At 35.8% G+C, this 26,416-nt stretch overlaps 1 protein-coding gene across 1 annotated transcript; it reads right to left on the bottom strand.

The window, feature by feature from the left end:
- Window positions 1-411: 411 nt before the first annotated feature.
- On the bottom strand, window positions 412-19,039 carry Tph1 (tryptophan hydroxylase 1). The gene is made up of 10 exons (XM_026398996.2): window positions 18,923-19,039; window positions 14,627-14,810; window positions 12,194-12,294; window positions 9,081-9,148; window positions 8,768-8,964; window positions 6,363-6,498; window positions 5,544-5,670; window positions 3,410-3,505; window positions 2,359-2,492; window positions 412-586 (listed from the first exon to the last, which is right to left on the bottom strand). Exons 1-10 carry the CDS (start codon window positions 19,037-19,039, stop codon window positions 412-414), a joined length of 1,335 nt encoding a protein of 444 aa, XP_026254781.2.
- Between the last annotated feature and the right edge of the window lie 7,377 nt (window positions 19,040-26,416).

Here is a 26,416-nt window from a genome sequence, read left to right as displayed (position 1 = left end):
ATTAAGTGATAAGTAACAGATACAGGCAGGAATATGGATCAGCTCCATAATACTCATCAAGATATTCTAAGTGATCATAAAGGTCATTTTACTCAAGAAGGCCTGGGGAAAATAGAGGCAGTTTGAGACTAGGTCTATCCATTGGGTCAAACAATTTCTTCTACTAAAAATGGATGAATTAAATAGTACGTAAGTTATGTTTAACTAAATCAGTTACCAAAAGACAAGCCAAAACAAAACAAAACAAAAAAAAATAGATGGTAGAGTATCCTGGGTACACATTTTCAAAGACTAGTGATTGCTTAGTCAGAAATGCTGTGCCTCCACAATCAGGTCTTCAAGAAAAGCAAGAGTTAGTGCACAGGCTCTGAAGTGATGCTCAGATGCTTTCTGGACGAGGACTGGCGACCATCACATACTCAGCTGCCTGCTGACCTTAGTGAGGGCATCACTGACTACATCGAGATCACGGCGCAATTCATTCATGGCACTGGTTATGCTTTTGGTGTCTTTGAAGATCTGAATACTCTGTGTGTATGGATTATACTTCACTCCAAATGGACGCTTAATTGTTTTGGTAAATTCTCTGTTTAAGAAAACAAACAAGAGACCGTCAATCTTGAGGAGTGGGGTCCAGATGATGAAAACTAAATAGACGACCTATTTCACATGCTAAGAAAAAGGCAAATCTTTATTAGATATGTGTGCAACCAATTTGACCTAATTCCCCACCTACACATGCAGAGTGCCCCAAGAATGCAACAGGTGGAAAACCTAAAGTAGTCCTAAATACACCTACCCTGACATTACTAGGGCAAGGTCTCTCAATAGTAACTTTCTTGGGCTGGGGTTGTGGCTCAGCGGTAGAGTGTTTGCCTAGCACGTGCAAGGCCCTGGGTTCGATCCTTAGCACCACATAAAAAAATAAATAAATAAAAGGTATTGTGTGCAACTACAACTAAAAATAAAATTTAAAAAAATAAGTTTCTTAATGATTTGTTACTTTACACAGCCTTTATACAGCTCTATATCTCTTGCATTCTTATATTTTTTTATTATTATTATTACTATTATTATTTTGCAGTTCTGGGAAGGGAACCCCAGGCTTTACACATGCCAAGTAAGTACTCCAGCACTGAGCACCCCAGCCCTATATTTCTCTAGATTACACTAAGGACACCAACCACAGTACCTCTATTAGCAGGTAGTGGCAATATTTGACCACAGAGTAACAGATTTCTCAGCTACACCTTACATACCTATACCTACACACATGCACAGAGTCCAGGAACAGTCCTACCTACTGCACTTGTATATTCTTTCTGCTTAGAATGTTTTCCTCTAGCTTCCACTTAAATGACCTAAATTCTACCCTTTCTTCAAGCATTAATATCCTGCCTCCTTTATCAAACCAACATTTGAACCTCTCAGGATCCCTAGGGATAACTGTGCAGCTAAGGACAATTGTACATGATAGGGATTGGAATTCAGGTTGTAATCCATCTGGTACACCCAGAGGGGACCACTTCCAATTTGCACAAAAGTGCCATATGTACTAGAGAAAGCACTGCCAATATTATTATTTGGTTCTGTGCATGGCCTAACTCCCCAATTACAGTCAATCTCTGGAAGACAAGGAGTATATCTTCAACCCGTATCACTGTCTTCACAATGTGACCTCATGACCCTCTCCACCAAATGTTTTTTTTTTTTTTTTGGTTAATTCTGCTTACAGTTCTTTCCTTCCTTACTATCGTAGTTCAAGAGTTTTATTTTTATCAGAAGTATTATACAAATCTCCCCTTAGTAGCCTTCTTTTTTTAACCACATATATGGCTGATTAACAATTAAAGTATAACTTTGAATACATTGCACATATCTCTTATTCTTTTTCAACATCCTTACCTTTTTCTGTGCTGTCTCTAAACCTAAAACCTAACATTTCTAAATAGTATCTATCCTTCAAGTACTTTCTCACATGCAGTTAAGCTTTCCCTATTTCCCAGCTAAAATGAACTGCTCTTGAATAAAACGTGAACAATGTGTCATCTATGTCTTTTTTAGTTGCTTGTCATTTTTCCATATTGTTATATAGTAATTTGTGTATAGTTTATTTTTTCTACTAAGCTACAAACTCTCTAATGGGAAGGAATTGGAATAAACCAGTTTTTCACTCTATCTGATTCATATTTGCAACCACCTAATATCATTACAAATATCACATTCTAAATATTTGTCATGAAAGGGAAATGTGTCACAGGCAAAAAGGCTCCTAGTGTGCTCCTAATTACCTAGCTGCTTATTTCTAGATCCATCTTTTGCAAAAGAAAATAAAGGCATGAGAAAGATATACTTTACCTCATCTTCTCCTTTGCATCTTCAAAACTTTCAGATACAAAATAGACATCTTGAAAAGTTGTAATTAGACATTCTTGTTTACAGGTAATCTTGGGATCAAAAGGCTTTACTTTGGCATGTCCAGAAAGTGCATGCTAGAGAACAAAGAGTCAGTGGATCAAGATATACGGTCTATTTTCATGGATCACACAATTGCCAGAATTGGCATACCTCCAAACTTTTTACTTATGCAATGGCCTCAACCTACAATTCCAAACATTTCCTACATCTCCACTAAACCCATATTATACCTCAGCAAAACAAATGGCTTATTCTTCCAAAAAAAAAATGCCCCCTGTTATCTCTATGGCTTTATTCTAACTCTCTTCTACATTTAGGAGACACCCAAGGACCTTTTTTTATTCCTGCATTATGACGTCTGCTTTCTACCTGACAGTAGGTACCAGTAGTTAATCTTATACATGAGTGATACCCACCATTAGGTAGCAGACTCCTTCAGAGCAGGAATGTAGTACCTTGGACAGTGATAGACATCACTGAACAATTTCCTTCACTCATTGGATAAACAATAAATCTCAAATAATACCCTAGAAATTATAGATTTTACTGGTAGTATAACAAATGGTGAGGAAACAGCAAAACTTTTTAAGCAAAGCTTCAAAACAGTTTTTATTTAAAAGACATTATAGGGCTGGAGCTGGGGCTCAGTGGTAGAGTGCTTGCCTAGCGTGCATGAGGCACTGGGTTCAATCCTCAGCACCATATAAAAATAAACAAATAAAGGGCATTATATATGTGTGCATGTATATCTTACATATCTATATATTATACATGTAGATACATATATAGATATATGTATATATGTACATTTGTATAAATATACAACTTGTACATATATAAAACTTGGGAAATAGAAAAAAGTATTCAAGTAATGTTTACTGCCACCCCAAGTATTTTCAATAGTAAGCCCTTGTTCAAATACAAGAACTGTTTTAAGCTTGTCAGTTATATTAGGTAAGCAGGGTTATGTGCAAAAATTCACAACTCTTACTTTGAGCTCACTGATAGAAGAAAGTAAGCCAGCACCAAAGACTCTTAGCTGCCCATCTTGTTTACACAGACCAAATTCCACAGTGAAAAAGTAGCACTGCAAAAGAACATTAATAATATTTTCACATCATGAATGACTTAATTAAAACAAATTTCATCAGTGCACTAGCCTAGCATGCACAAGGCCCTAAATTCTATCCCTAGCACCTCAAAAAAAAAAAATCATCTCTTAGTCACTCACCTAAAGTGTCTCCAGAAGAAAGCCCAAGATCCCCAGCCCAGTTCACAAGTCTTTACATGGTCTGGCCTCATTCTAAATCAGTACTTCTCAAACTTGTTCTGAACATTGTTGTATACAATTAAAAATTACAGAAGATCTCAGAAATCTTTTTTGTATATAAGTTATAGCTAACTGTATTGACCATATTAAAAACTAAGACCAAGAAGCATTTAAGATATTTACTAAGTAACTTTAAATATAGCAAACCCATTTTATGGTAACATAAATAATATCTTTTTTGGTAGATGGGTACCAGGGGTTGATCTCAGGGACACATGACCACTGGGCCACATCCCCAGCCCTACTTTTTGCATTTTATTTAGAGACAGGGTCTCACTGAGTTGCTTAGTGCCTCGGTTTTGCTGAGGCTGGATTTGAACTCAGGATCCTCCTGCCTCAGCCTCCCAAGCTCTTGGGAATACAGGCATGCACCACAGTGCCCAGCCATAAATAACAACTTAGTAAAATAAGTAGTATCATTCTGCATTGTTATAAATCTTTTTAATTTTAATTTTTAACAAAATATAATCATAATTATTGGGTACACAATGTGGAATCTAGTTAACATTGTTATAAATCTTTTTAATGTCTGGCTATACATTATTTAATGTCTGGCTAGAAAACAGATGGATTGTCATATTTGCTTCTGTATTTAACCTATTGCAATATGTTGTTTTCATTTAAGTATATGAAGAAAATTCATCTTCACAGCTCTGTAGTTGGAAAAGGGTTGGGTATTTTAGTAGCCTTTCAAGATAAGTGTGGATATTCTTCATTGAACTACATCAAAACTCAACACATGGTATTTTCTTAAAGTTCATCTGCAATGTGGAATCTGAACTCTGTTACACGAAAATCCACTCTACCCTTTGAATGCATCTTTTACCTATGCATAATTTTTACCTCAAGGACCCTATGGAAGGTCTCAAGGACCCCCACCCCCAGGGTCTCCAAACTATAATTTAAGAAGCACTATTCCAACCAGCTAGTCCATCTTACATGACCCCCCTACACTCCCACAGAACTTTCTCCAATTTCCTGTCATTTCCTCAACAAAGCAAGCACCTCCTTGTCTTTCCGTGTGTGTCCTCATCCTAGATGTTCATATTTTATTTCTTGGCACATAAGAACATTACTCATTTTTCATCAGCTAGTCTAGATGTCCCTTTTCCATTAAAACTCTTCCAAATTGTTCCCTGGGCTCCTGGAGTACTTCACCTGAACTTCTCTATAGGCTTTATCTCACTCAAACATGACTGTGTCCTCACGTAGTATAGCAGTTTCTTGAAGACAAGAACAAGACCTTACTCATCTTTGTATTTCCAGAACAGTGTCTGTATCTAGTGCTCAAAAACTTTCAGCATAATTTTTATAAAGCCTAGCATTTTTATTGGGAAAGGTATACAAACTAGTAAAATTATATCAGGCGTGGTGATGCATGCCTGTAATCAAAGTGGCTCAGGAGGCTGTGACAGGAGGATAGCACTTTCAAGGCCAGCCTCAGCAATTTAGTGAGCGCTGATAAATTTAATGAGACACTGTCTCAAAATAAAAAATAAAAAGATCTGGGATGTAGCTCAGTGGTAAAACACTCCTGGGTTATATCCCCAGTTTAAAAAGAAACTAGTAAAATTAAAGTAATCTTGTGTTTCTCTACCTTCCTTTAAAGCTCATTAAAAACCCTTAAAATTATTCATCTTCTTTTAATGTCATTTAAATTTATTTAATTTAAATATCATCAGCAAAGACAAATTTTCTAATGGTCACTTTGAATATGTATGAACTTTTAAACCACATAAATAAAATGTACCCAGTTGAGAATTACTGAACTATACAGGAATTTCCAGATTTATACCGTTGCCAGTTTTTGAACAGCCTCCTCTGAAGCTCCAAGAGATGCCAGGCCAATTTCCTGGGAGAACTGAGCAAAGCTAGGTTCGGCCAACAAGGGAACATGACCTAAGAGTTCATGGCAGGTATCTCTGAAATAAAGGTACAAGTTTGTCACACTGTGATGCTTAGCATAAATACATAATCAACCATTCAATCGAATCAAAATCTAATCTTACTTTTATTCCAGTTGATCAGGTAGTAATGGATCACAAAGGACATTAATCAAATTAAGAAATGATTTTGGTTTAAAACCTTGGCCCCTCAAAGACTCACACACATAAGTGCATATCAGATACTCAGAGACATCCCCATGTCTCCCAACCCCACCCCAATTAGGTCTCTGCTTATATGTCATCTTCTCAGCATGTTCCTCCCTTATCACCCCTCACAAAACAGCAACATTCACATACACACCTCCATTCTTTTCCTAGATTGACTTTTGTCCATGGCGTTTATTGCCATCTGGCATAATGTACACATACATTTATTTGTTTGTTACCCATAGCCCCCACTGGAATACAAGCTCTATGAAGGCAGAAATTTTTGTCTGATTTCTTTACACCCTCTTTGCAAAGAATATCACCTGGCACCTAACAGGTTGTCAATTAATAATTATAATAATGGCTAATTGTATAGAGCATGGAAATGTATTAGGTGTTAGGCACTATGCTAGATGCTTTTTCACATGCTAATTCATTTAATCCTCACTAAAAATCCATGAGGGGTAACATTATTATTAATAACCATTTGATGAGTGAATGGCTGAACTGAAAGTACTCACGGTTCTGGGGTATAGAGGGGATCTGAACTGTGTCTCACATATTGAGTGCAGTGAAAAACTCGAAAGGCTAAACCTGATAGGAAATCTCTTGGTGATAGGTAACCAGCCACGGGACGGATGGAAAACCCTGTGCGTTCTGCAAAGAAAAAGAGAAATATCATTGACCAGTGCATTTTAATTCTGCCACTGGCACTAAGCAACATTTGTGAGGGAGGACATAGAAACTAAAACTTATAGTATGTGCATAAAGGAAACTATTAATTATTAAACATTTACCATGACCGGGTAATGAGTCAGACCTTTTACATATCACATCTCCTTTTGTGTTTACAAAATGAATTAAGGATGTTTCTCCTTATTATGACTCAATAATGTACTCAAGGACATGCAGTAGATGATAAAGGTAGGATGAGAACCCAGTTCTGCTTACACTATCCCTTACTGTCTCATTAAAGGGTTGAGAATATCCCTTAATCTTACTTTCTTTTCGTAAGAACTCACTTAAAAGATCTATTATTTTATATCATTTTTTAATATATGCCATTTTTAGCCAGCATTATATTTTGTCCTTTCTTAATGTTATGTCAACTGAATGGTGCTCTTCTGTCCCCCATCTGCCAAGACTGCATGCTTACTGTACAGGGGGCCTGCCACCAGGCTTTAGTGACTTGGAAGACCTCTCTGTGAGCACCAATCTTGTCCTTCATTCAAACCTCACAATTCTGGTGTTCCATTTTATCCGGTTTGTACTTGGATACTCCCACTCTGATGGGCAGAGAACTATCCAATAGAACTCTCCACAGTGATCAAAATATTTTGTACCTGTGCTATGCAATAAGGCAACCTCTAACCACAGGTGGCTCCTGGGTACTCCTTATGTGGCCAGTGTGAGTGAGAAACCAACATTTTGATTTCAATCTAGTTTGATTATTTAAAATTTAAATAATCACATGTGACTAATGGCTACCATATTTGACAATATAGGTATTATCCTTCAGTTAATGTTTTGTTTAAACTTTTAATTTTGTTTTTTCTGTCTTTGACAGTTAGCCTTTGAAATACCTCCAGTAAATATATCATCCTGCAGTCATCCCAGGCTCTAGATCCCCAAGGGAACAGCTATCAGTTTTGCATCCATAACAGAATACTTCCTCCAAATCTCTTGCAAATTTGATTTTCCAACAACTTCTGTTGTATACACTTGTCGAACTTTGTAAGTCCAGCAAGGTCATTTGCATTGACTGTTTCTGTACTATTTTACTAGTCTAGCTTTTATAGGAAACACATGATTTCTTCCCTTATAGAAATAATATTAAATGAATTTCTTACGGAATTCATTTTTATTTTGTTTTTAGTTATATCTATAGTTCTTGAATAGATATGTAGATTTTTGTTAATAGTACATGAGAGAAACACAAAGATAGTCATTTCAGACATTCAAAAAAGAAACTAGGGGCTGGGATTGTGGCTCAGTGGTAGAGTGCTTGCCTAGCACGTGCAATGCCCTGGGTTTGATCCTCAGCACCACATAAAAATAAATAAATAAATAAAGGTATTGTGTCCAACTACAACTAAAAAATAAATCACTGTGATTCAAAAATATAACCTCTTTTTTTCACTACATCTTCCATTCTGCTGTGATAAAGGGGGCTATTTCTTTTTTTTTTTTTTCTTTTTAGATATTTTCAATCCTGGAAATCCTTGGTCATTTTGCTTTCTATACTATGTAGAAAAAATGAAGCTTGGATCAAAAATGCATGAAGAATTAAAAGGAATAAAATTATCTTTACCTTTTGTTCATGCTTCTACTAGCACATCTTTCTTGATAAAATGATAGAATCCTAGTGTGGAAAGGGATCATCTATGTCACCATTCCCCAAGTTGCTTGAATCTTTTCTGACTGGTGGACCTTTCGTACAAACACCTCCATGAATAGGGAAGTAACCTCTCAGAAGTCTGCTGTGTTTTCAAATGGCTCTTGGCTCTTTTAACAAGATATTCTCCATTCTAAGCCACAAGCTTGCAGTTTTTAACCCAACAGTCTACCTTAGGGTCACACAGTATTCCCTCTATTATGTAAGATGGCTTTCAAATATTCAAATATTTAAATGTTAATAAATGTCCCCTAAATCTCCAAGTTGAACATCCTAAGTGTCCTTCAAATTTGACTTATGAGATAAATGTTCAACTCCTCTAATAAGTTTGCTCACTTTGCTCTTCTCTTGTTCCACGTTATGATCATCCCTCTTTAACTGTGGTGCCCAATCCTGAATGCAATACTCCAAAACAGAAGACAGGAAAACTCTGGTCTTCCATACAACTAGATTTTATTTCTCTGTTTAAATGCTGTCAAGATCAAAACAGAGTTTAACATTCCCCTTACAAAAAACCAATTAGCTTATTACCTTTTAAAAAATTTGAGACATCCTCCAATTGTGGGATATTATCTTCCCGATATCCACAATATTTAGAAAGCAAAGGTAAGTTTTTGAGATACTCTTTGCAAGCATGGGTTGGGTAGAGTTTGTTGAGCTCTCGAAAAATGGTTCCCCAGGTCTTAATCTCTTCTTCAGTGAATTCAACTTTGGGAATGGGGTCTCCACTAATGAGATAAAGGGAAGGAGTCATTCTGAAGTAGCAGCCTAAATAAACACAATTTACTCCAGTCATTTATTTTATGATTTCAATGTTGAATATGTTATTAGGTAATATACTTACTGTTTATAGCTCATAGCCAACTCTGCAAAATACTTCCGTCTTTTACGGTAAACATTGTCTTTGAAGCCCTAATAATTAAAGATAAGTTTTTAAAAATTCATACTAAAAATTCTTGAAAATTTACATTTAGGAAACATTTCATTATTATTAGCAGAAATATATTAACTGGCTATACAACTGTTACTATGAGCAGGTACTGTGATAATTTTGATTTTGAAATCAGTGTTACACCACCCCCTTTATACTCTAATGGTTACAAAGAAAAAAGATAGTTTCTATACAAAGATACTAAGATACTATAGTGGTTATAAAGATAAAATAGTTTGAAAACTAGGGAAAGCACAGTTCTAGCTAAATCCAAGGCTCTCTTTCACTAGTGAGTTGCTTTGTTTTGTTTTTTTCTTAATCATTCGACCATATCTTCAGTTATATTTACCTGTGGTCAAAATTAACAGTTAAAAAGTAATTAATAATGTTTGAAATAGATACTTAATTTAACCTTAGATCTTATCACAAAATGCAAACAATTTCATCATTTGCAGATGCAAACAGAGACAATTAAAAAAAAAAGACAAATGCAGGAGGCTGAGGCAGGAGGATTGCAAGTTCGAAAGCCAGCCTCAGCAACTTAGTGAGATCTTATCTTAACATAATAAATAAATAAAAAGAGCTAGAGGTGTGGCTTAGTGGTAGACCATCCCTGGGTTCAATCCCCAGTATCAGGCAAGGAGAAGAACAGATAAAATAGTACTGTTAAAACTCCAACTTGAAAAATATTTAAGGAAAATGTAGACAAAATAAGAAATAAAAAAGTAAAGTCCATGAGGAAATAACCAATAATGCAAAGAAAAGAAAAGATGAGGACACCTGCAAAGAGTAAATGGGACTCATCTCTTTAGTACAAATTTATGATCCCCTTCTGAGTACTTGCCTTTATGTTAAAGTCTGGAGACATAAATATGAACAAAGAACAATCTGGAGCTTCAAGAAGTTTACATGAACCAATTATTAGAAAACATGGTAAGTGCCATATTGAATTTCACAGAATGTCACAGAAACACAAAACAAATGCTCATAATCCAGGGTATAAAAGAGGATAGTGTGGCTCAGGAAAGGATTTCAGTGTTGATTCCTGAGCTAAGTCTCAGGAGGAAGAGTGAAAACAGATGGAGGAGGTCAGAAGGGATAACACCAACAATAGCACAGAGATTGAAAACTGTGTGTTATACCTAAGAATATCTAAGCAAGCCAATATTTCTGGAGGTTGGAGGGTGGGGATGGAGAATGCCTAGAATAATAACGGGCCTGGAGATTAAATACCTGCTAAGGAGGTTGATTTGAGCCTTGAGTTGTGGAAGTACCTTGGTAATTTTTTTTTGAAACAGCAACTTTATTGTGATATAATTCATATATCATAAAGAATCCATTTCAAAGATTTCAATATAGTCACAGAAATTAACAACCACCTACATCTCCTAATTTCAGAAAAATTTCACAACCAAAAAATGTTACATCATATTCATTAGCTATTTTCTGTTTCCATGAATTTGCCTATTCAGGACACTTCATGTAAAACGAATCATACATTATATGGCCTTTTGTGACTGGCTTCTCTCAGGCTTCATTCATGTTGTAGCACATCTCAGTATTTTATAACTTTTTATGGCCAATAATATTCTGTTGTATGGATTGGAATGTAAGACACACAAATCACCCTTTATCCATTCCATCCATTGATGGACATTTGATTTTTTTTCCTACTTTCTTGTTCTCATGCTGCTATGGACATTTCTGGACAAGTTTTCAATCCTCTTAGGTATGTATCTAGGAACCATGGGTGATTTTTTTAGGAGATGGAGATCAGTAATTATTAGGATATTGATCATATTGAGGTTTTAGATCATTCTAATGACTGTGGATGTGTTTGAAGATGGCAGGGCTAGAGACAGGGACACCAATTAAGGGACGTGATAGTAAAGATAAATAAAGAACAAATTTCAGAAATACTTAGGAGGTGAAAATTAACAGAATTTAGTAGTAGACCAGGAAAACCCATTACTCACCTTTCCATTAACCTGCCCCAGATTTTCTTGCTTCTGAACCTTTGTTAATTTCCCCGAATTATCCTTCCTCTCCATCTTTTACCTGATGAAGTCTTTTAATGCCCAGTTGAAACATTGCTTTTCTCTGATCTCTTCAGCTAGAAGTGTTTGCTCTCTTGTGTTTATTTTAAAGTAATTTTTTAATGTCACTTTGCACACTTACATTTTTTGCATGTTTATTTATACTTATGTGCTTTAGTTTTTCAACTAGACTACATGCTCCTTTCAGACAAGTACTGCATTTCATTGCAACAGTTATTCAATAAGTTTATAGAATAAATGTAGAGGGGGTCACCGCTGACTGCCAAAAGTAGCAGAAGGTCCTAGTCACACAGCAACTAAGTGAAACGAGGTACAGCAAAACGCAGGTATGTGGGACTCCACAGTCACAGTCTCTTTCCTCCTCCCAAGAACCTAGAGCTTCCAAGCCTAATATTCTGGATTTACTAATTCTCCAGCTTGTGCCAGTAATGTACAGTTTTCCAAGATTTAAAAAAACTTCCTAGTTTATTAATGGTCTAATAAGGCAGTCATGCCAGAAAAATGTGTGTGGTACATTTACTCCCTTTTCCAATAACCCATGCCCATTTTTATAAGAACTGACTGCAGTTACCCCTTGATTGTAGAATTCCCAGGATAGCTATTAATAATAGCAATACCAGGCATAGGATAGATGCCTTAGAACCAATGACGTTAGATGCTTTTCAGGCAGTTCATCTCACTTCCACCAATGTGGAGATCTACTAATCCAGATTAAAACCAGACCCTATTTAGTCTAGAAAAATACTTTCTCAAAAACGTTGCCCTTAATTTAGTTTTCTCTAAATTATTTCCATGAGAATGTTTATTTTAAAACATATTTACAGGGCTGGGGTTGTAGGTCAGTGATAGAGCACTTGCATAGCAAGTGTGAAGGACTGGTTTTGATCCTCAGCACCACATAAAAATAAACAAATAAAATAAAGGCATTGTATCCATCTACAACTAAAAAAAAATTAAAAAAATACTTACAGGATGGTCTGCATCTAGTTCAGATCCATACATCAGAACTTTGTTAGCACAAAAGTCCAGGTCAGAAATCTTCTTTGGAAACCAAGGAACAGTTTCCATACCTGAAAAATACAAAAGCCACTTAAAGTTTAAGAAATAATCTTAAATAAGGCAATAAAGAAGAAGAAATCTAAAGATGAATACATTCTAGATCAGATTTTTATCTTGTACATCAAAGCTAAATGTATATAGGTAAAATAAATGCTCTATTTCTAATAGGTAAATTTTATTTAAAATATTTTTGCTTTTAAAAATTATTTGACAGTGAATCTCCATATCATGTACAACTACAAGACTGGGATTCTAATTAGAATAAGAAGTACTCCATGTTTGTATAAATATGTCAAAAGATACTCTACTATCTTGTATAACTAAAAGAATAAATTTTTAAAAATAAATAAATAAAAATGGTTTGTATCTTCAGTGTTGCAGAAATATTGTACTGCAGTAACAGACCAAAGTTTTAAAAATGTTTTAAGTCACATGTTCATTATCTTACAAAGCAGGCTAAGGATGTACAACTTCACAAATCAAGGCACAAGTTTAATAAGAACTTTGAATATCTATTTTTGTTGAGTAAAAGGATCTTAGAAATTCATTTATGTCTTTGCCACTTTGATATTCTCACCATTCCTCAGTTACAGGACACTGGGGTTTGCATATACTATTCTTCTGCCAGGAATGCCTATCCCACTCCCACCCAACCCACCCAGCCTTCTGTTTTCCTAAGAATGTCCTTCACTTCCTTCAAAACCCATATGTAAGGAGACCTTTTCATTTCACATACACTTCTCTTGCTAATTTTCCATGGGTTCCTATGATGTGATGTTTCTAACTCTAGAGGCTTTTTGTGGGTTGGGTTGTGGCTCAGAGGTAGAGTACTTGCCTAGCATGTGCATGGTCCTGGGTTTGATCCCCAGATACCACACACACACACACAAAAAAAAAAATCAAGGTGGAGGCTTTTGTTATACTTTATTATAACATATCTGTTTATAAGTCTTTCTTTCACAAAATACTAATAATTACTTAGAATAGGGACTATATATTTTTGTTATCCCCGTTTCTTAGCAGAAATATCTAATAAGTAGTTGGTGTACCCTAAATATCAATTGAGTCATCTTATTATTTATAAAACTCTTCATTTTATAGGTGAGCTATCAGACTTCAGAAGGATAAGGTAATGCACCCAAGGTAATTTGTTTTCAATGGAAGAGAGAGGAACTCAGTCCTTCTTGCTCCAGTACATTGCTTTTTCTACTGCACCCAGGAGTGATATCCAAAATATTTAACAACAGATATAATAGGGTCACACATCCCTCATAATAGATCAGAGTCCTAGGTAACCATTTCTTTGTTAATGGTGGGCACAGGGGTCATAGTGAAGGATCTGGAGCAACAGTGGCTTTGGGTATGGTGAAAAATACTCAAGCATCTCAGTGAAGCAGCTCCCTGCCAGCCAAAAATGGAGATACACAAATATTTTAACAACCATACGGCTGTACAAATACATGATAGGTGAATCTCAGCGCTGATTATACTCCAAATATTGTGACCTAATCTGAGATTATTTTTATTTATTTGTTTATTTATTTAGTAACGGATTGAACCCAAGAGTGCTTAACCACTGAGCCATACCTCCAGACCTTATTAAAATATATTATTTAGAAACAGAGCCTTGCTGATTTGCTTAGGGTCTCACTAAATAGCTTGGGCTGGCTTTGAACTCATGATCCTCCTGCCACAGCCTCAGGAGTTGATGGGATTACAGGCATGCACCACTGTGCCCAGCAGGAGATTATTTTAGATTGAGTACATAAAAATATGGCTAAATGAGTCAATTTGTCTTTTGCACCAAATAAACTACAAAGATTTTTTTCACAAATGAAGAACTTAGCCTTTATCTTTGCTCTCTGAGTGTCCTGAGTGTTTGAAGCCTTAGAAGACTTAATTCCTTTCTCATTTGCTTTTGGTGGGAATGCTGTACATGACATATTTCACATCACAGCTGTCAGTCACTGTCAACATTCTCAACAGATGCAAATATTCATTGAGTAACTGCTAGATGCTAAGCCCAGAAAGAGTTACTAAGTGCTTAGAGAGTGTGAACTGGAGGTTTGTAGAATCAAGAAATGATTGATGATTTGGAAATTGAGAGATAATTTCTAATCACCCTGGATCTTACACTTGAAGCTTCCTTTTCACTTGTCTCATCCTTAATCAAATGTTGCTTTATAATTTTCTTTAGTATTTTGTGTTCCCTTCATTGCCAGACTGTAAGAAATTTAAAAGACAGTGTTTTATTTTTGCTTTCATATCTTCAAGATGAATATAAGATTAGACATACATTAGGTACTTAATCTTCTTAGTAGTATTTTCAGTTTCCAAACTTACCATCTTCTTTCACAGTAAAATTATCTGGTGGATTCACAGAGAGAACATTAGTATGAGACTTCAGCAGATGAAAAATATCATTTAATTGTTCTCTGTTGATATCACAGTCAACAAAAATCTCAAATTCTGAATTTCTTCTCTTTGATTTTCGGGACTCGATATGTAACAGGTTCACATGTTTCTCCTTTGTAAAGTAGAAAGTAAAGATTACATGTAATAGCTTCAAATGTAAATAATTTTTGAGAAGATTACTTTCATTATCACTAAAAATCAGTTGTTATACAGCCAAGAGTCGGGAGATGCTTGGCAGTTTTAAGTGCTGCCAATAGCAAAATAATTCCCCTTAAATATTATGTACAATTCAATAAAAGTTGGCAAAATTCATCATACCTTCAAAAACCAATAAATTAATACCAAATAGACTTCCTTTAGATTATCAGAATGAAATGAAATTCAAATCAAAACACCAAGTCTCCTGGATAAAAAGAAACTTTGGGGGCTGAGGTTGTGGCTAGGCAGTAGAGTTCTCACCTAGCATGTGGGAGGTGCTGGGTTTGATCCTCAGCACCACATAAAAATAAATAAATAAAATAAAGGTATTGTGTCCAAATGCAACTAAAAAAAAATTTTAAAAGAAACTTTGGAAAATTCTCACAAATAAAGCTAGTTTCCAAAAAGTGATATTAATGTTAGTCCTTGTAAAATAAAAATTTCCTTTACAGAATGCATTTAATAAAATTTGATTAACAGCTTGAACACAGTGCTTAATACCTACAAACTTAGGAGCTAACTAAACCAGATTGCTTCTTCTAATCACTTCCCATGTCAGTCTGGGCTGTAAGTACCATATGTATAAACCTGGGGAGGAGGATATATTCTCTTACCAATGTGGGTAGCTAAGGAAAAGTACTGGGGACATAATGAAACATGAGAACCAATCACCCAATGATTTTTCCACAAAAATGAGTGGGTTAGAGCAGATGATCTCTAACACTAATCAGTTCATGTTAAAATAACTTAATAAACACTGTGCAGCTAGTAAGGACTATGAAGAATGTAAACAAGGGTTCAACATACAAGAAACTTATAGTCTAGTGGGCTTAACAACTGGAAGGAAATACAAGCAGTGAGATGTTTGGCAAAGGGGAAAAACATCATATGTTAGAAGGAGGAGAAGGCTTTATGGAGCAGCTGGGAATTGAAATGAATCTTGAAGAATGACTAGAATAGGAAGGCAGAAGGAAGTAACTAGGGATTCCAAACCAAAGAAACTACAAGCAAAGGTAGGAGTGAGATTAGAATGATCAAGGCACATGAGCCAAGAAAGAAGAGTGTTAGGGGATGTTAGGAAATTAGAACAGACAGAGTGTATCTCAGAACATGGAATTATATAAAATCAATAAGAAGAAAGCCAGTAACAAAATTAACTGGAATTGATTAGGAGTAAAGAAGAACTTTGTTTCATCTATTTCTAATGATTTTATAACAATAATGCATTTGTAAATATTCTCTAAGTGGTGACAAGTAAATACACAGTTAAAAATTATGTTTTTGGAGAAAAGGATGCAAAATGTCCATTCTTCCTAAATTAATATATAAATTGAATAATAACAAAATAATAAAAATCAAAATCTCAATGGAATTTGGTGAGGAAATGTAACTAATTTCAAAGTTCATTTGGAGGAAAAATATAGCCAGGAAAATTCAGATAAAGTAGGAGTAATAAATAAGACTTTCCCTGTCAGATATTTTAATTACAGGAACAGAGGCACAAAGGGGTTAAGCAGTTTTCTCAAAGACACACACCAAATAAGCATCAAAACTGGAATTCAAACCTAGGCTCTTCAACTCCAAGGTCCATGCCATTAAACACTATTTTCTTATTTTACAGGAAAGGAAAAGTCAAATTGTGGATAATATGGTTCTTCTTTGAATAATATTATTTTTTAATGATTTTTTAATTGTAGATGGACACAATATCTTTATTTTAGTTGTTTTTTTTTTTTTTTAATGTGGTGCTGGGGATCAAATCCAGTGCTTTACACATGTTAGGCAAACACTCTACCACTGAGCCACAATCCTGACCCCTATTATTATTTTTTTTAAATATTTTCTTAGTTGTCAATGGACTTTATTTTTTAAATTTATTTATATGCGGTGCCGAGAATCAAACCCACTGCTTCACACATGCTAGGCAAGTGCTTTACCACTGAGCCCCAGCTCCAGTCCCTAAATAATATTCTTAATAATGAAAACTCTAAACATTGTTATAGCCAAAACTGAAACATAACTACAATGAGAAAATGGGAGCATTTGGGGAGGGGTGTTCAAGGCAATATGAGACAAAGGGAGTTGTACAAAGAAACCTAAATACTTATTGTGGAAAATATCTATAATTTAAAAAAACAAACAAGAAATAGAAATAGAAACAGAATAAGCAAATTATTAATAAGTGTAGAAGTAAATATTAGCAAAGTGGCTTAAAAAGTTTATAATGTTTGCCTCCTCTAGGCTAAGGACAAGTAAAGTGGGATGGATGAATGGAACATCATATGGCAATTAGAAGAATAAAGTCTTAAAAACACCATTCCAAGTGGGGGAAAATTGCTGACAGCACCTTAACATTTATATGAAGTTACTAGCAAATGCACATATAAACACTCATCATATTCTAAAGTGCACATAAAAATAGGTCAATGTACACGTCCAATACATTAGAGCAGCTGTCTATCAGAAGAGAGAAATGGAGGTTAAAAGGAATAATAAAATAAGACAGAAGACACTCATAAATCAATGATGCTAGTGCACATGTGATTTCATTAGTAAGATTAACTTGACCCTCTGAACCTAAAGTTATCAAAACAACGAAAATGGAAATTAAGAGAGTTGGAGCAGAAGACTGCTGTTTTCTTTATAAAATCTATAGAACCAGTTGATTCTTTAAACTGTGCCTGTATTCTTTGATTATCAATAAAATAAAATAGAAAACTGATAGAAGAAGAAAATATATAGGTATATTACTTAAGGACTCAAAGGTAATCAACACAAAAAATGTCAAATTTGGGGAAAGGGGGATAAGGAAAGGGAAAGAAGACAGTATCAAAATCAAAATTACTGGAGCTGGGATTGTGGCTCAGTGGTAGATCACTTGCCTAGAATGCATGAGACACTGGGTTCGATCCCCAGCAACAACAACAAAAAAAATAAACAAAGTTTCAATAGAGGGGGGCTGGGGATGTGGCTCAAGTGGTAGCATGCTCGCCTGGCATGCGTGTGGCCCGGGTTCGATCCTCAGCACCACATACCAACAAAGATGTTGTGTCCGCCAAGAACTAAAAAATAAAAAATATTAAAAATTCTCTCTCTCTCACTATCTCTCCTCTCTCACTCTCTCTAAAAAAAAAAAAGTTTCAATAGAGAACAAATAAATGTATAAACTTCCTAACTTAAAAAGAGATATCAAATCAATATTTAGGTTTTATAACTCACCACCAAGAGCTAAAGAAGAGAAGTGGTTTTAAAAGGCTGCTTCTAAGAAGTAGGGCTGAGGATATGGGATAGCGAAGGAAATTTTGATGTTTTTTTTTAAATTTTTTTTCACAATACCTTTATTTTATTTATTTATTTTTTTAAAAATGTGGTACTGAGGATCAAACCCAGTGCCTCATGCGTGCTAGGCAAGCACCCTATCACTGAGTCACAACCCCAGCCCAGAAATTTTGATGCTTTTAATCACAAACTCTTCTAAACTATTTGTCTATATTTAAATGTTTAATTATTTGAACTATTATTTTCAAATGGCTATATGTAATATATCATATTGATAGAAACTTGATTTTTAAAATATCTTTCATTTATTGATAATTTACTTTGTATTATCCAAAACATTTTATTTATTTTTTATAACTTTATTTTATTTATGTATATTTTATGTGGTGCTGAGGATCAAACCAAAAAGGTTCTCACACATGCTGGGAAAGAGCTCTACCACTGAACCACAACTCCCAGCCCAAAAGCACTTTAAATATATTAACTATATTAATTCCCACAATGACCCAGTGAGGTAAATAAGGTTCTCATTTTATACAGATGTGCAGAGAGCCTAATTCATTCACCTATGATCATCCAGCTAACAAGACACAGAGAAAGGATTTGAACTGAACAATACTTTAGAAATATAAATTCTTAAAAAATTTCTGTAGCCAGTCTATGAAGAATCTACAATAATTTATATTTTAAATATAATTTAAAGACACATTTTTGGATGTTTTGTGCAAAAATATGGACAGTGCTTACCTGGAAGATTTTCAGTGCTTTTATAAGTCCTCCAACTTCATTCTTTAAGGAAAAAATGAGAGTTGCTTTTCCTCTTTCTAAGGAATGGTCTTTGTTCTCCTTATTGTCTTCGATCATGATGAATTTGGAGTAATTCTCTAAAACTGTGAAAATATATGAATGTACAGACAAAAGGCTAAAAGTGAAGCTGTGCAGCACAAACCATATTTGATAACTCAGGGAACCTTAACCTCTCCAAGCTTCCCTTCCTCACCTACAAAACCTGAAGATGCAGATATGCTTTGCAGGACTGTCTGAGACCATGTAATGTTAACACATTGCCTAACAGTGCTAACAATGCAATGTACATACAATGCATGCTTGTAGTTCCCTTTACTTTTCTTCAAATTCCATCATTCGTTCAGGGCCTCACTCAAGCCTACAATTACCTATCTCCCTGATTATTTTTTAAATATATATATATATATTAGGTGTAGATGGACACAACACAATACCTTTATTTTTATGTGGTGCTGAGGATCGAACCTGGGCCCCGACCGTGCTAGGCAAGCGATCTACCGCTGAGCCACAATCCCAGTCCCTCTCCCTGATTATTATAGTCTGATAGTGAGCATTCTTCTTCTAGGAAGGCCTACCTCCCTTTCCAACACAATTTTAGTACTTACTTTTACTAGGTCTTAAATTTACTTCCCCAACTGTTTTATTTGTATATCTTGCCTTCTACAAAGCAGCAAGCTCCTTCAGAGCAAGGACAAGAATTTCTCTTTTGCGAACTCAAAAGTGAGGCCAGTTCTGTATATGCATGGTCTACAAGGGTAACTGCTTGCCAGAGAATTCTGGTACCTTAAGTGTCTCCTTTCCTTTGCATCCATGGACTCTCCCTACTAAGGGCCCTGAACATTGACCTTTTCGACATTGATCTTTACATTTTCAACATTGACTTTAACAAGCCCTATAAGATTTTAAATCCAACTGTGTGTTCAGGGGAGGTAAGAATACTGTAGGGGATAAAAATAGAGTATGATAACTTCGTACTTTTGACTTTCAATTAAGAGATTAACAATTGAGAAATAAAATTTGGATTAATAAAAGGAAATAGCATAATGAGGATTTATTATTAGTTGTCCTTAGGTTATTAATTGTTCATAATTGCCTAGTTTCGTGTTGAAGCTCTAATGGAATTAACCTGTAGCAACTTAAAATTACATAACTGAGTTCAGAGTCTTTTTTTAAAAAAAAAAACTGGATAAAGGGGTATTCTACCACTGAGCTGCATCCCCAGCCCTTTTAACTTGTCATTTTGAGACAGAATCTCACTAAGTTGCTTAGGGCCTCATTAAGTGGCTGAGGCTGTCCTAAAACTTGAGATCCTCTTGCCTCAGCCACCTGAGTAGCTGTGGTTATATCTGTGTGCCACCATACCCAGGAATATCACTGTCTTTTACCTGCTCTCTAAGCCTGTGACACCACTACTCAGAGCAGATATAGTGATTACAGTGTGGAAGCTTTCTCTGACCTGCCCAAGCCAACTCCCCTCAACATTGGTTATCACAGAGATATATACTTCCCATTCATATCAGCAATCACAGTTGAGTTCATATCATTATTTTGGTGATAATTTGATTATGTTTATCTCTCTAACTAGACTTGAGCTATATTGCAGCAAGGACCTCATTGCCTTTTCTCATCTTTTGTATCCCCAGCACCTAACACAGTCCCTGCACATGATAGTCACTGGAGAGATGTAACTGAATTAATTTTCAGTTCCTCAGGGAACTTAGTCTGGTAGGAAGAGAATGATGATGCAGAAGGATAAGAACTGTAATAGCACAGAAGGCTGAGGATGGCAGTGACTATACTGAATATTCTCATATCTGTTTGGGGAGGCTTCCTCAGATATGATCAAACAGGATCTTGAAGAAAAAAAGAAAGGGGAGGAGAAGACGTGGAAGTGAAAGACTTGAACAGAGATGATGTAGGCAAAGTAAGTGTGGTTGGATATCAGAAACTCTATACAGGTACAGCAGGGGAATTTGGACTTGATCTTTGCTCATGCAAATGTCCATCTCAATACCACAGCCAGTCTGACCCAAGACTAACTGGGAAAAATAAGGACAAAGTAGTATTCCATGAAGCTAAAGTCCTGGCTTTGAAATGCTTTCCTATGGGTATCATGCATTATTGTCTTTCTAACCAGAAGGCTCTTGTGAGCTTTCTTTTTTATCCATAAAGTCTTTTTTCTTAATCCATGAGGTTTAACACTTTGGGACCCTTAAAGATAGATGGTAGCCCTGAAGAGACCCACCTGACTTGGTAGAGGGAATAAAGAACCAAGTAGGATTCAATTAATCTTCAACTATATGGCCATATTACAATAGTCTGATACTCAATGTGCTAGTAGAATACACTTTTCACTTTCAGAATTTATACCTTTTGAATTTAGTTTAACAAATATTTATAAGGCCTATACTAAGTTGAAGGACTTCTATAATTAAGTTCAAAGAGTATGGAGATTTTAAAAAGGTAATTTGCCACCCTATTAATGGCTAAACTCCATCTACTCTTAGCAACCCAAGAGATGGGTAAGGGAATTGACATTGTCAAATGTCTACAAAATCATGTGCTAATATTATCACATTTAATTCTCATAAAATCTTAGGAGTGGATAAGAATTGTAACCTTTTTTATCAGCGAGAAAAATGAAGCTTAGAGAAACTAACCTGTCCTTGGTCATAGAGCTAGAAGATGTGAGAACACATATTTAAAACTGGGTCCTTGAAAATGCAAATGTTAGCAAACCCAGGTTGTCCTGAAAATGTTCAGAAAAACAAATGGGAGAACAAAAGTCCTGGCTTCTAGCTGAAAACTGTCTTCTCAGAAGATGAAACAGAAAGGAAAACCAGCCAAACCCACATGTGCAAAGCACAATGGATTAGTAGTTCATTGCTTAACCATTCGGCCATCCTGTCTCACTCAGAAAGGTGAACCAGGTATCTACTTTGGCATCTTCTCAATTACCTATTTACACTATAAAAGGATGTGAGGAAATATGTGAAACATGAAGTCAGACCTATGCCATCATTGGTCTTATGTTCATCAGTGTGTAACAACTTGGACATGCTACTTAATATTGCTAAGTTACCAAAGAACTAGTTGGAGCTCACAATATCCAGAATTATCTTACACATTTTAAAACACCATAGTATGACTTGGTATTCTGATGTTTTTCCCACAGAAGAAACTAGGCCATCTCAGGCATCAAGAAGAGATTGAGATATATAATTCAAAATTTAACAAATACTCATTAGTTCTTTATGTTCAAGTTCCCAAAAGTGCTTATTTTTTAAAAAATATTTTTATTAGTTGTTCATGTACCTTTATTTTATTTACTTATTTATATGAGGTGCTAAGAATCAAACCCAGTGCCTTGCACATGCTAGATAAGTGCTCTACCACTGAACCACAACCCCATCCCAAAAGCACTTATTTTTTAATTGTGCCAATTTATTCTCTAGAATTAAAGCAAGCTCTATTTGAAATGCTTTATAACTAAATGGCCAATTAAAACAATAATGAAGACTCTCTGTAATTCAAATAATTACTATTGGCAAATACCTATAATCCCAGTTACTTGTGAGGCTGAGGCAGGAGGATGGATCACTTGAGCCCAGGAGTTAAAGGCCAGCCTGGACAACATAGTGAGACTAAGTCTCAAATAATAATAATAACAACAACGAGTAGTAAAATGAATGAATTTCAACCTAAGCATATAAGCACCATAGTTAGTGTTAAGACAGGAAAGATTAAAAAAATATTGTCTCCAAGGAATTTAGACTTGTGTATAGGGGAGTAGGAGAGGGGAGACAGACTTTCCAATAAATGTAAACAAGCAGAAGGGAAAGAAACCCTGAGTTCTCAAAGTATACATTAACTGTATGTAATATACAAGGCATTTTATATTATTTCTATTTGGAGATATAATGAATTATTGTACTAAGATTTTTTGAAACATTCCTATTCCTGTTTAAGTTGAGATAAGAAGATTCTCCAAAGGAACTTTTGCTAAGAAATCAGAAGAAAATTCTCCCTCCCTTTCCTACTCCCTGCCCCCACTTAAAAAAAAAAAAGATGTTTACAGAGGATCTAACTTTGTCTGGTTGACAGAGCTTATGAGGTATCAGTTCTTTTTTTCCTTCATTCAAGTATCTCCAGAATCTTTTTAGAAACTCAGTTTTGCCCTTGTTTTCCTTTCAGCCTTCAACCAACTACACTCTCCTATCCCCTTAGAGAAAAAGAAAAAAAAAATCTACAATACTAGCCTGGTAAGAGAAAAGGCTACAAAATAACTAATGGGTCAAGCTTGTTTGAATTAGTGTCTTATCAAGAAGTATATTTTCATTTTTAAAGCAACCCCCTACTCAGCCAATGCCAACTGGTACTTTTCCTTTTCTTGTGAAAGGCAGATTCTCCTACTGCATTTCCTTGTCTGACTAAAGATGCACTGGTGTGCACAGCACACCACTGGAAATAAGGAAGACATATCAAGAAGAAGGTCCATCAAGGTGCACACACTGACCAGTTCTTTTTTTTCCTCTCTCTCTCCTTTATTTTAACCCATAACAAGTGAAATTTAAATTTATCTCATCTAGGAAGCACACAACACTATCAAATTAAAGTCTTTTGAAAGCATGGATGCTGTTTGAAGACAGAGCTAAAATCTGCAAGGAGGACTGGTTCGGACAGAATCTCTGAGAGAATCTTGATTTTCCATTCTAACTGAAGGTATGAGGAGTGGGAATGAGGATGAAAGAAGAGATGAAATACAAAAGAAAACTCTTCCCATGAAAAACATTGTTCTAGGATATAAAGACACTGTTAAGAAATGTAAAATTGGGCTGGGGATGTGGCTTAAGCAGTAGCACGCTGGCCTGGCATGCGCAGGGTGCTGGGTTCGATCCTCGACACGACATAAAAATAAAATAAAGATATTGTGTCCACCTAAAACTAAAAATAAATATTAAAAAAAAGAAATGGGAAATAGAAGTCATATCCCTACCTGATGATAATCTGACAATAATAATACATGTACAAATAAAATTATAGAGATAAAATATGTAAACCACAGATTATAACTTTCCAGGAACGTGAGCTGGAGGTCCACCCACCTTTCCTTGGGAATTAACAGGCACATATTGGGTTAGGAAATTTAACTAGCATCTTTTGCCCCCAAGATAACTAGAGTGGAATATCAATGTGGACTTAATTTTAAATCTCTGAAAATCAAATGGTTAAGTTTAATCAGAGTTATGCTTTCATCCACTATTAACTAGAGTTGAACTTTAAGAACCTATACTTTTTTTTTTTTTTTTTTTAATCTGCCTCCTTGCACCAACTCTTTGTCCTCTCCTGGGATGGAGGTAGTGAGTACAGAGCTTTGCGTCATTTTGCACCTCTCCGGAGATTTTACATCTGAGGCTACCTTTTGTGGAGGGAAGTCTAAGGAAGGGTTTCCTTTGTGGGAGGAGAAGGAAAAAAAAAGATATATTTCCCTTTGTTGGAAAGAAAAGGAAAGGAAACGTGGAATTATACAGAACAGAGTTCAACTCCAAACTCCAGTTTTCTTGTTTAATATTATAAAAAAAATAGTATAAAGTTCAAGAAATACCTATTTCACAGCGTTAGTTGTGAAAGTGAAATCTGATGTCGTGAAAAGAGCCTGTTTCTGGCACACAGGAGATCCTCAAAAATGAGTGTATTTTCTCCCCAAAAAAGGGGGAGTAGGAAAGAAGAGAACCGCAGGAGTACAAATCCAACCTAGCAGACCAGGTTGCTCTTGGGCATTTACCTCCCAGGAGGGTAATTCTGCCTCCGCCCCGCTCCAGTGCTGAGTTCCCAAATCCCAGTACCTGCGGAGAGGGGCCACCCCACTCACCTCGGGAGCCACCAGCGGTAAGCAGGTTCATCCCGCGGACCCCAGATGCCGCCTCTTATAGAAGATGAGGGCGACAGAGCGAGCCAATGGGCGCCAGAGGCGTCCGTCAGAGGCCAATGAGAAGGGAGAACCGACGGGCAAGGCAGGAGCTGACCTCCTCTGGGTGCTGACCATGCTCGCCAGCTAGCGCCCCGAGATTTACACGCCTTAGTCTTTAAGTGTATTTGATTGGCTTTTTAATTAAACTAATGTTAGGCTACCCGTAACCTCAGAAGTCTGACTAATATTAAACAATGCGGAGTCAGAACTTCCTTCCAAACCCAGATAACCTCGATTACTCACAGAATGACCTCCTGAGCTTGTGTTGCTTTTCCTGAAGACCAAAGCAGAATCCCCCCCCCCCACTGCCCGCACATTTTGGTGCTTCTGGGTTCTTTGATAGCCTAGTATTGCCTCGTCCTTCTCTTGGTGCCTTTCCTTATTTAAACTGAGCAAATCTTTGAACTTTTTAGAAAGGAAGTGCTGAAAAAAAATGTAATAAAATTTCTAAAGCTTCGAGCAGATGAGTATGGTAAATTAACAGAAAGTTATGTTGCACGCTATATCAACAACATGACACAGAAGCCAAATTCGGAATGAGTTATTTATTGGTTGAGTGCTCAGTGATTAGGTTTTTTTTTCCCAAAGGACTATACAATTTCTACTGTATACTGGTTCCAGGCCCTATGGATATCAAAATCCAGGGATGTTCAAGTCCGTTGTATGTTATTAGCATATAACCTATGAACATCCTCCCATATGTTTTAAATCATCTCTAGATTAATTACAATAATTAATCCAATTTAAATGCTTTGTAAATAGTTGCTATACTGATTTGCTTTAGGAAATTATGAAGAGGGAAGGAATGTCTGTACATGTTCAGTACAGAGTCATTTTTTTCCAAAATATTTTTAAACCAAGGATGGTTGAATAAGAGGATACATATGCTGCTGATACGGAAGACCAACTGTATATATAATACATATACAGTATATGTAATACATATACAGGACATATACTGTAGGACATTCTTTTCTCCAATTTTGAAAATTCAGATTTACTGATGTGTAGTTTACACACAGTGATATCCACTTTTTCAAAGCATACAATTCTGAGTTTTGACAAATATACAGTGTGTAACCACCAATCAAAATATAGAACATTTCCATCACCTCAAAAACAAAAAAGTTCCGGGCCAGGGGTTGTGGCTCAGTGGTATAGCGCTTGCCTAGCATATGTGAGGCACTGGGTTCAATCCCTGGCACCACATAAGAATAAAAATAAATTAAATAAAGATGTTGTGTCCATCTACAACTGAAAAAAAAAAAATTTTAAAGTTCCCTTGTCCAAACCAGCACCACCACCACACTCAGTCCCTGGCAACCACTGATCTGATTTTGGCCCATATGGTTTTGCCTTTTCTGGAATAAGAAAAAAATGGACTTCACTGTACCATAGGTTTTTGGTTCTTGGCACTTAATGCTTTTGAGCTTCATGATGCATAAGGTTATCAATTGATGACT

This window comes from Urocitellus parryii, chromosome 4, assembly GCF_045843805.1.
Source record: "Urocitellus parryii isolate mUroPar1 chromosome 4, mUroPar1.hap1, whole genome shotgun sequence".
In the NCBI taxonomy this organism is placed as follows: Eukaryota; Metazoa; Chordata; class Mammalia; order Rodentia; family Sciuridae; genus Urocitellus; species Urocitellus parryii.
Note: the sequence above shows the minus strand (reverse complement) of the source record. Positions and strands in the feature narration are given on the sequence as shown.

Coding starts and splice junctions, on each gene's coding strand:
- Tph1 (XM_026398996.2), bottom strand. CDS start 19,039: ATGATCGAAGACAATAAGGAGAACAAAGACCATTCCTTAGAAAGAGGA. Junction 12,295..14,626: donor TTTTACTGTGAAAGAAGATG/GTAAGTTTGGAA, acceptor TGTATTTTTCAG/GTATGGAAACTGTTCCTTGG. Junction 8,965..9,080: donor TTGGCTATGAGCTATAAACA/GTAAGTATATTA, acceptor TTATCTCATTAG/TGGAGACCCCATTCCCAAAG.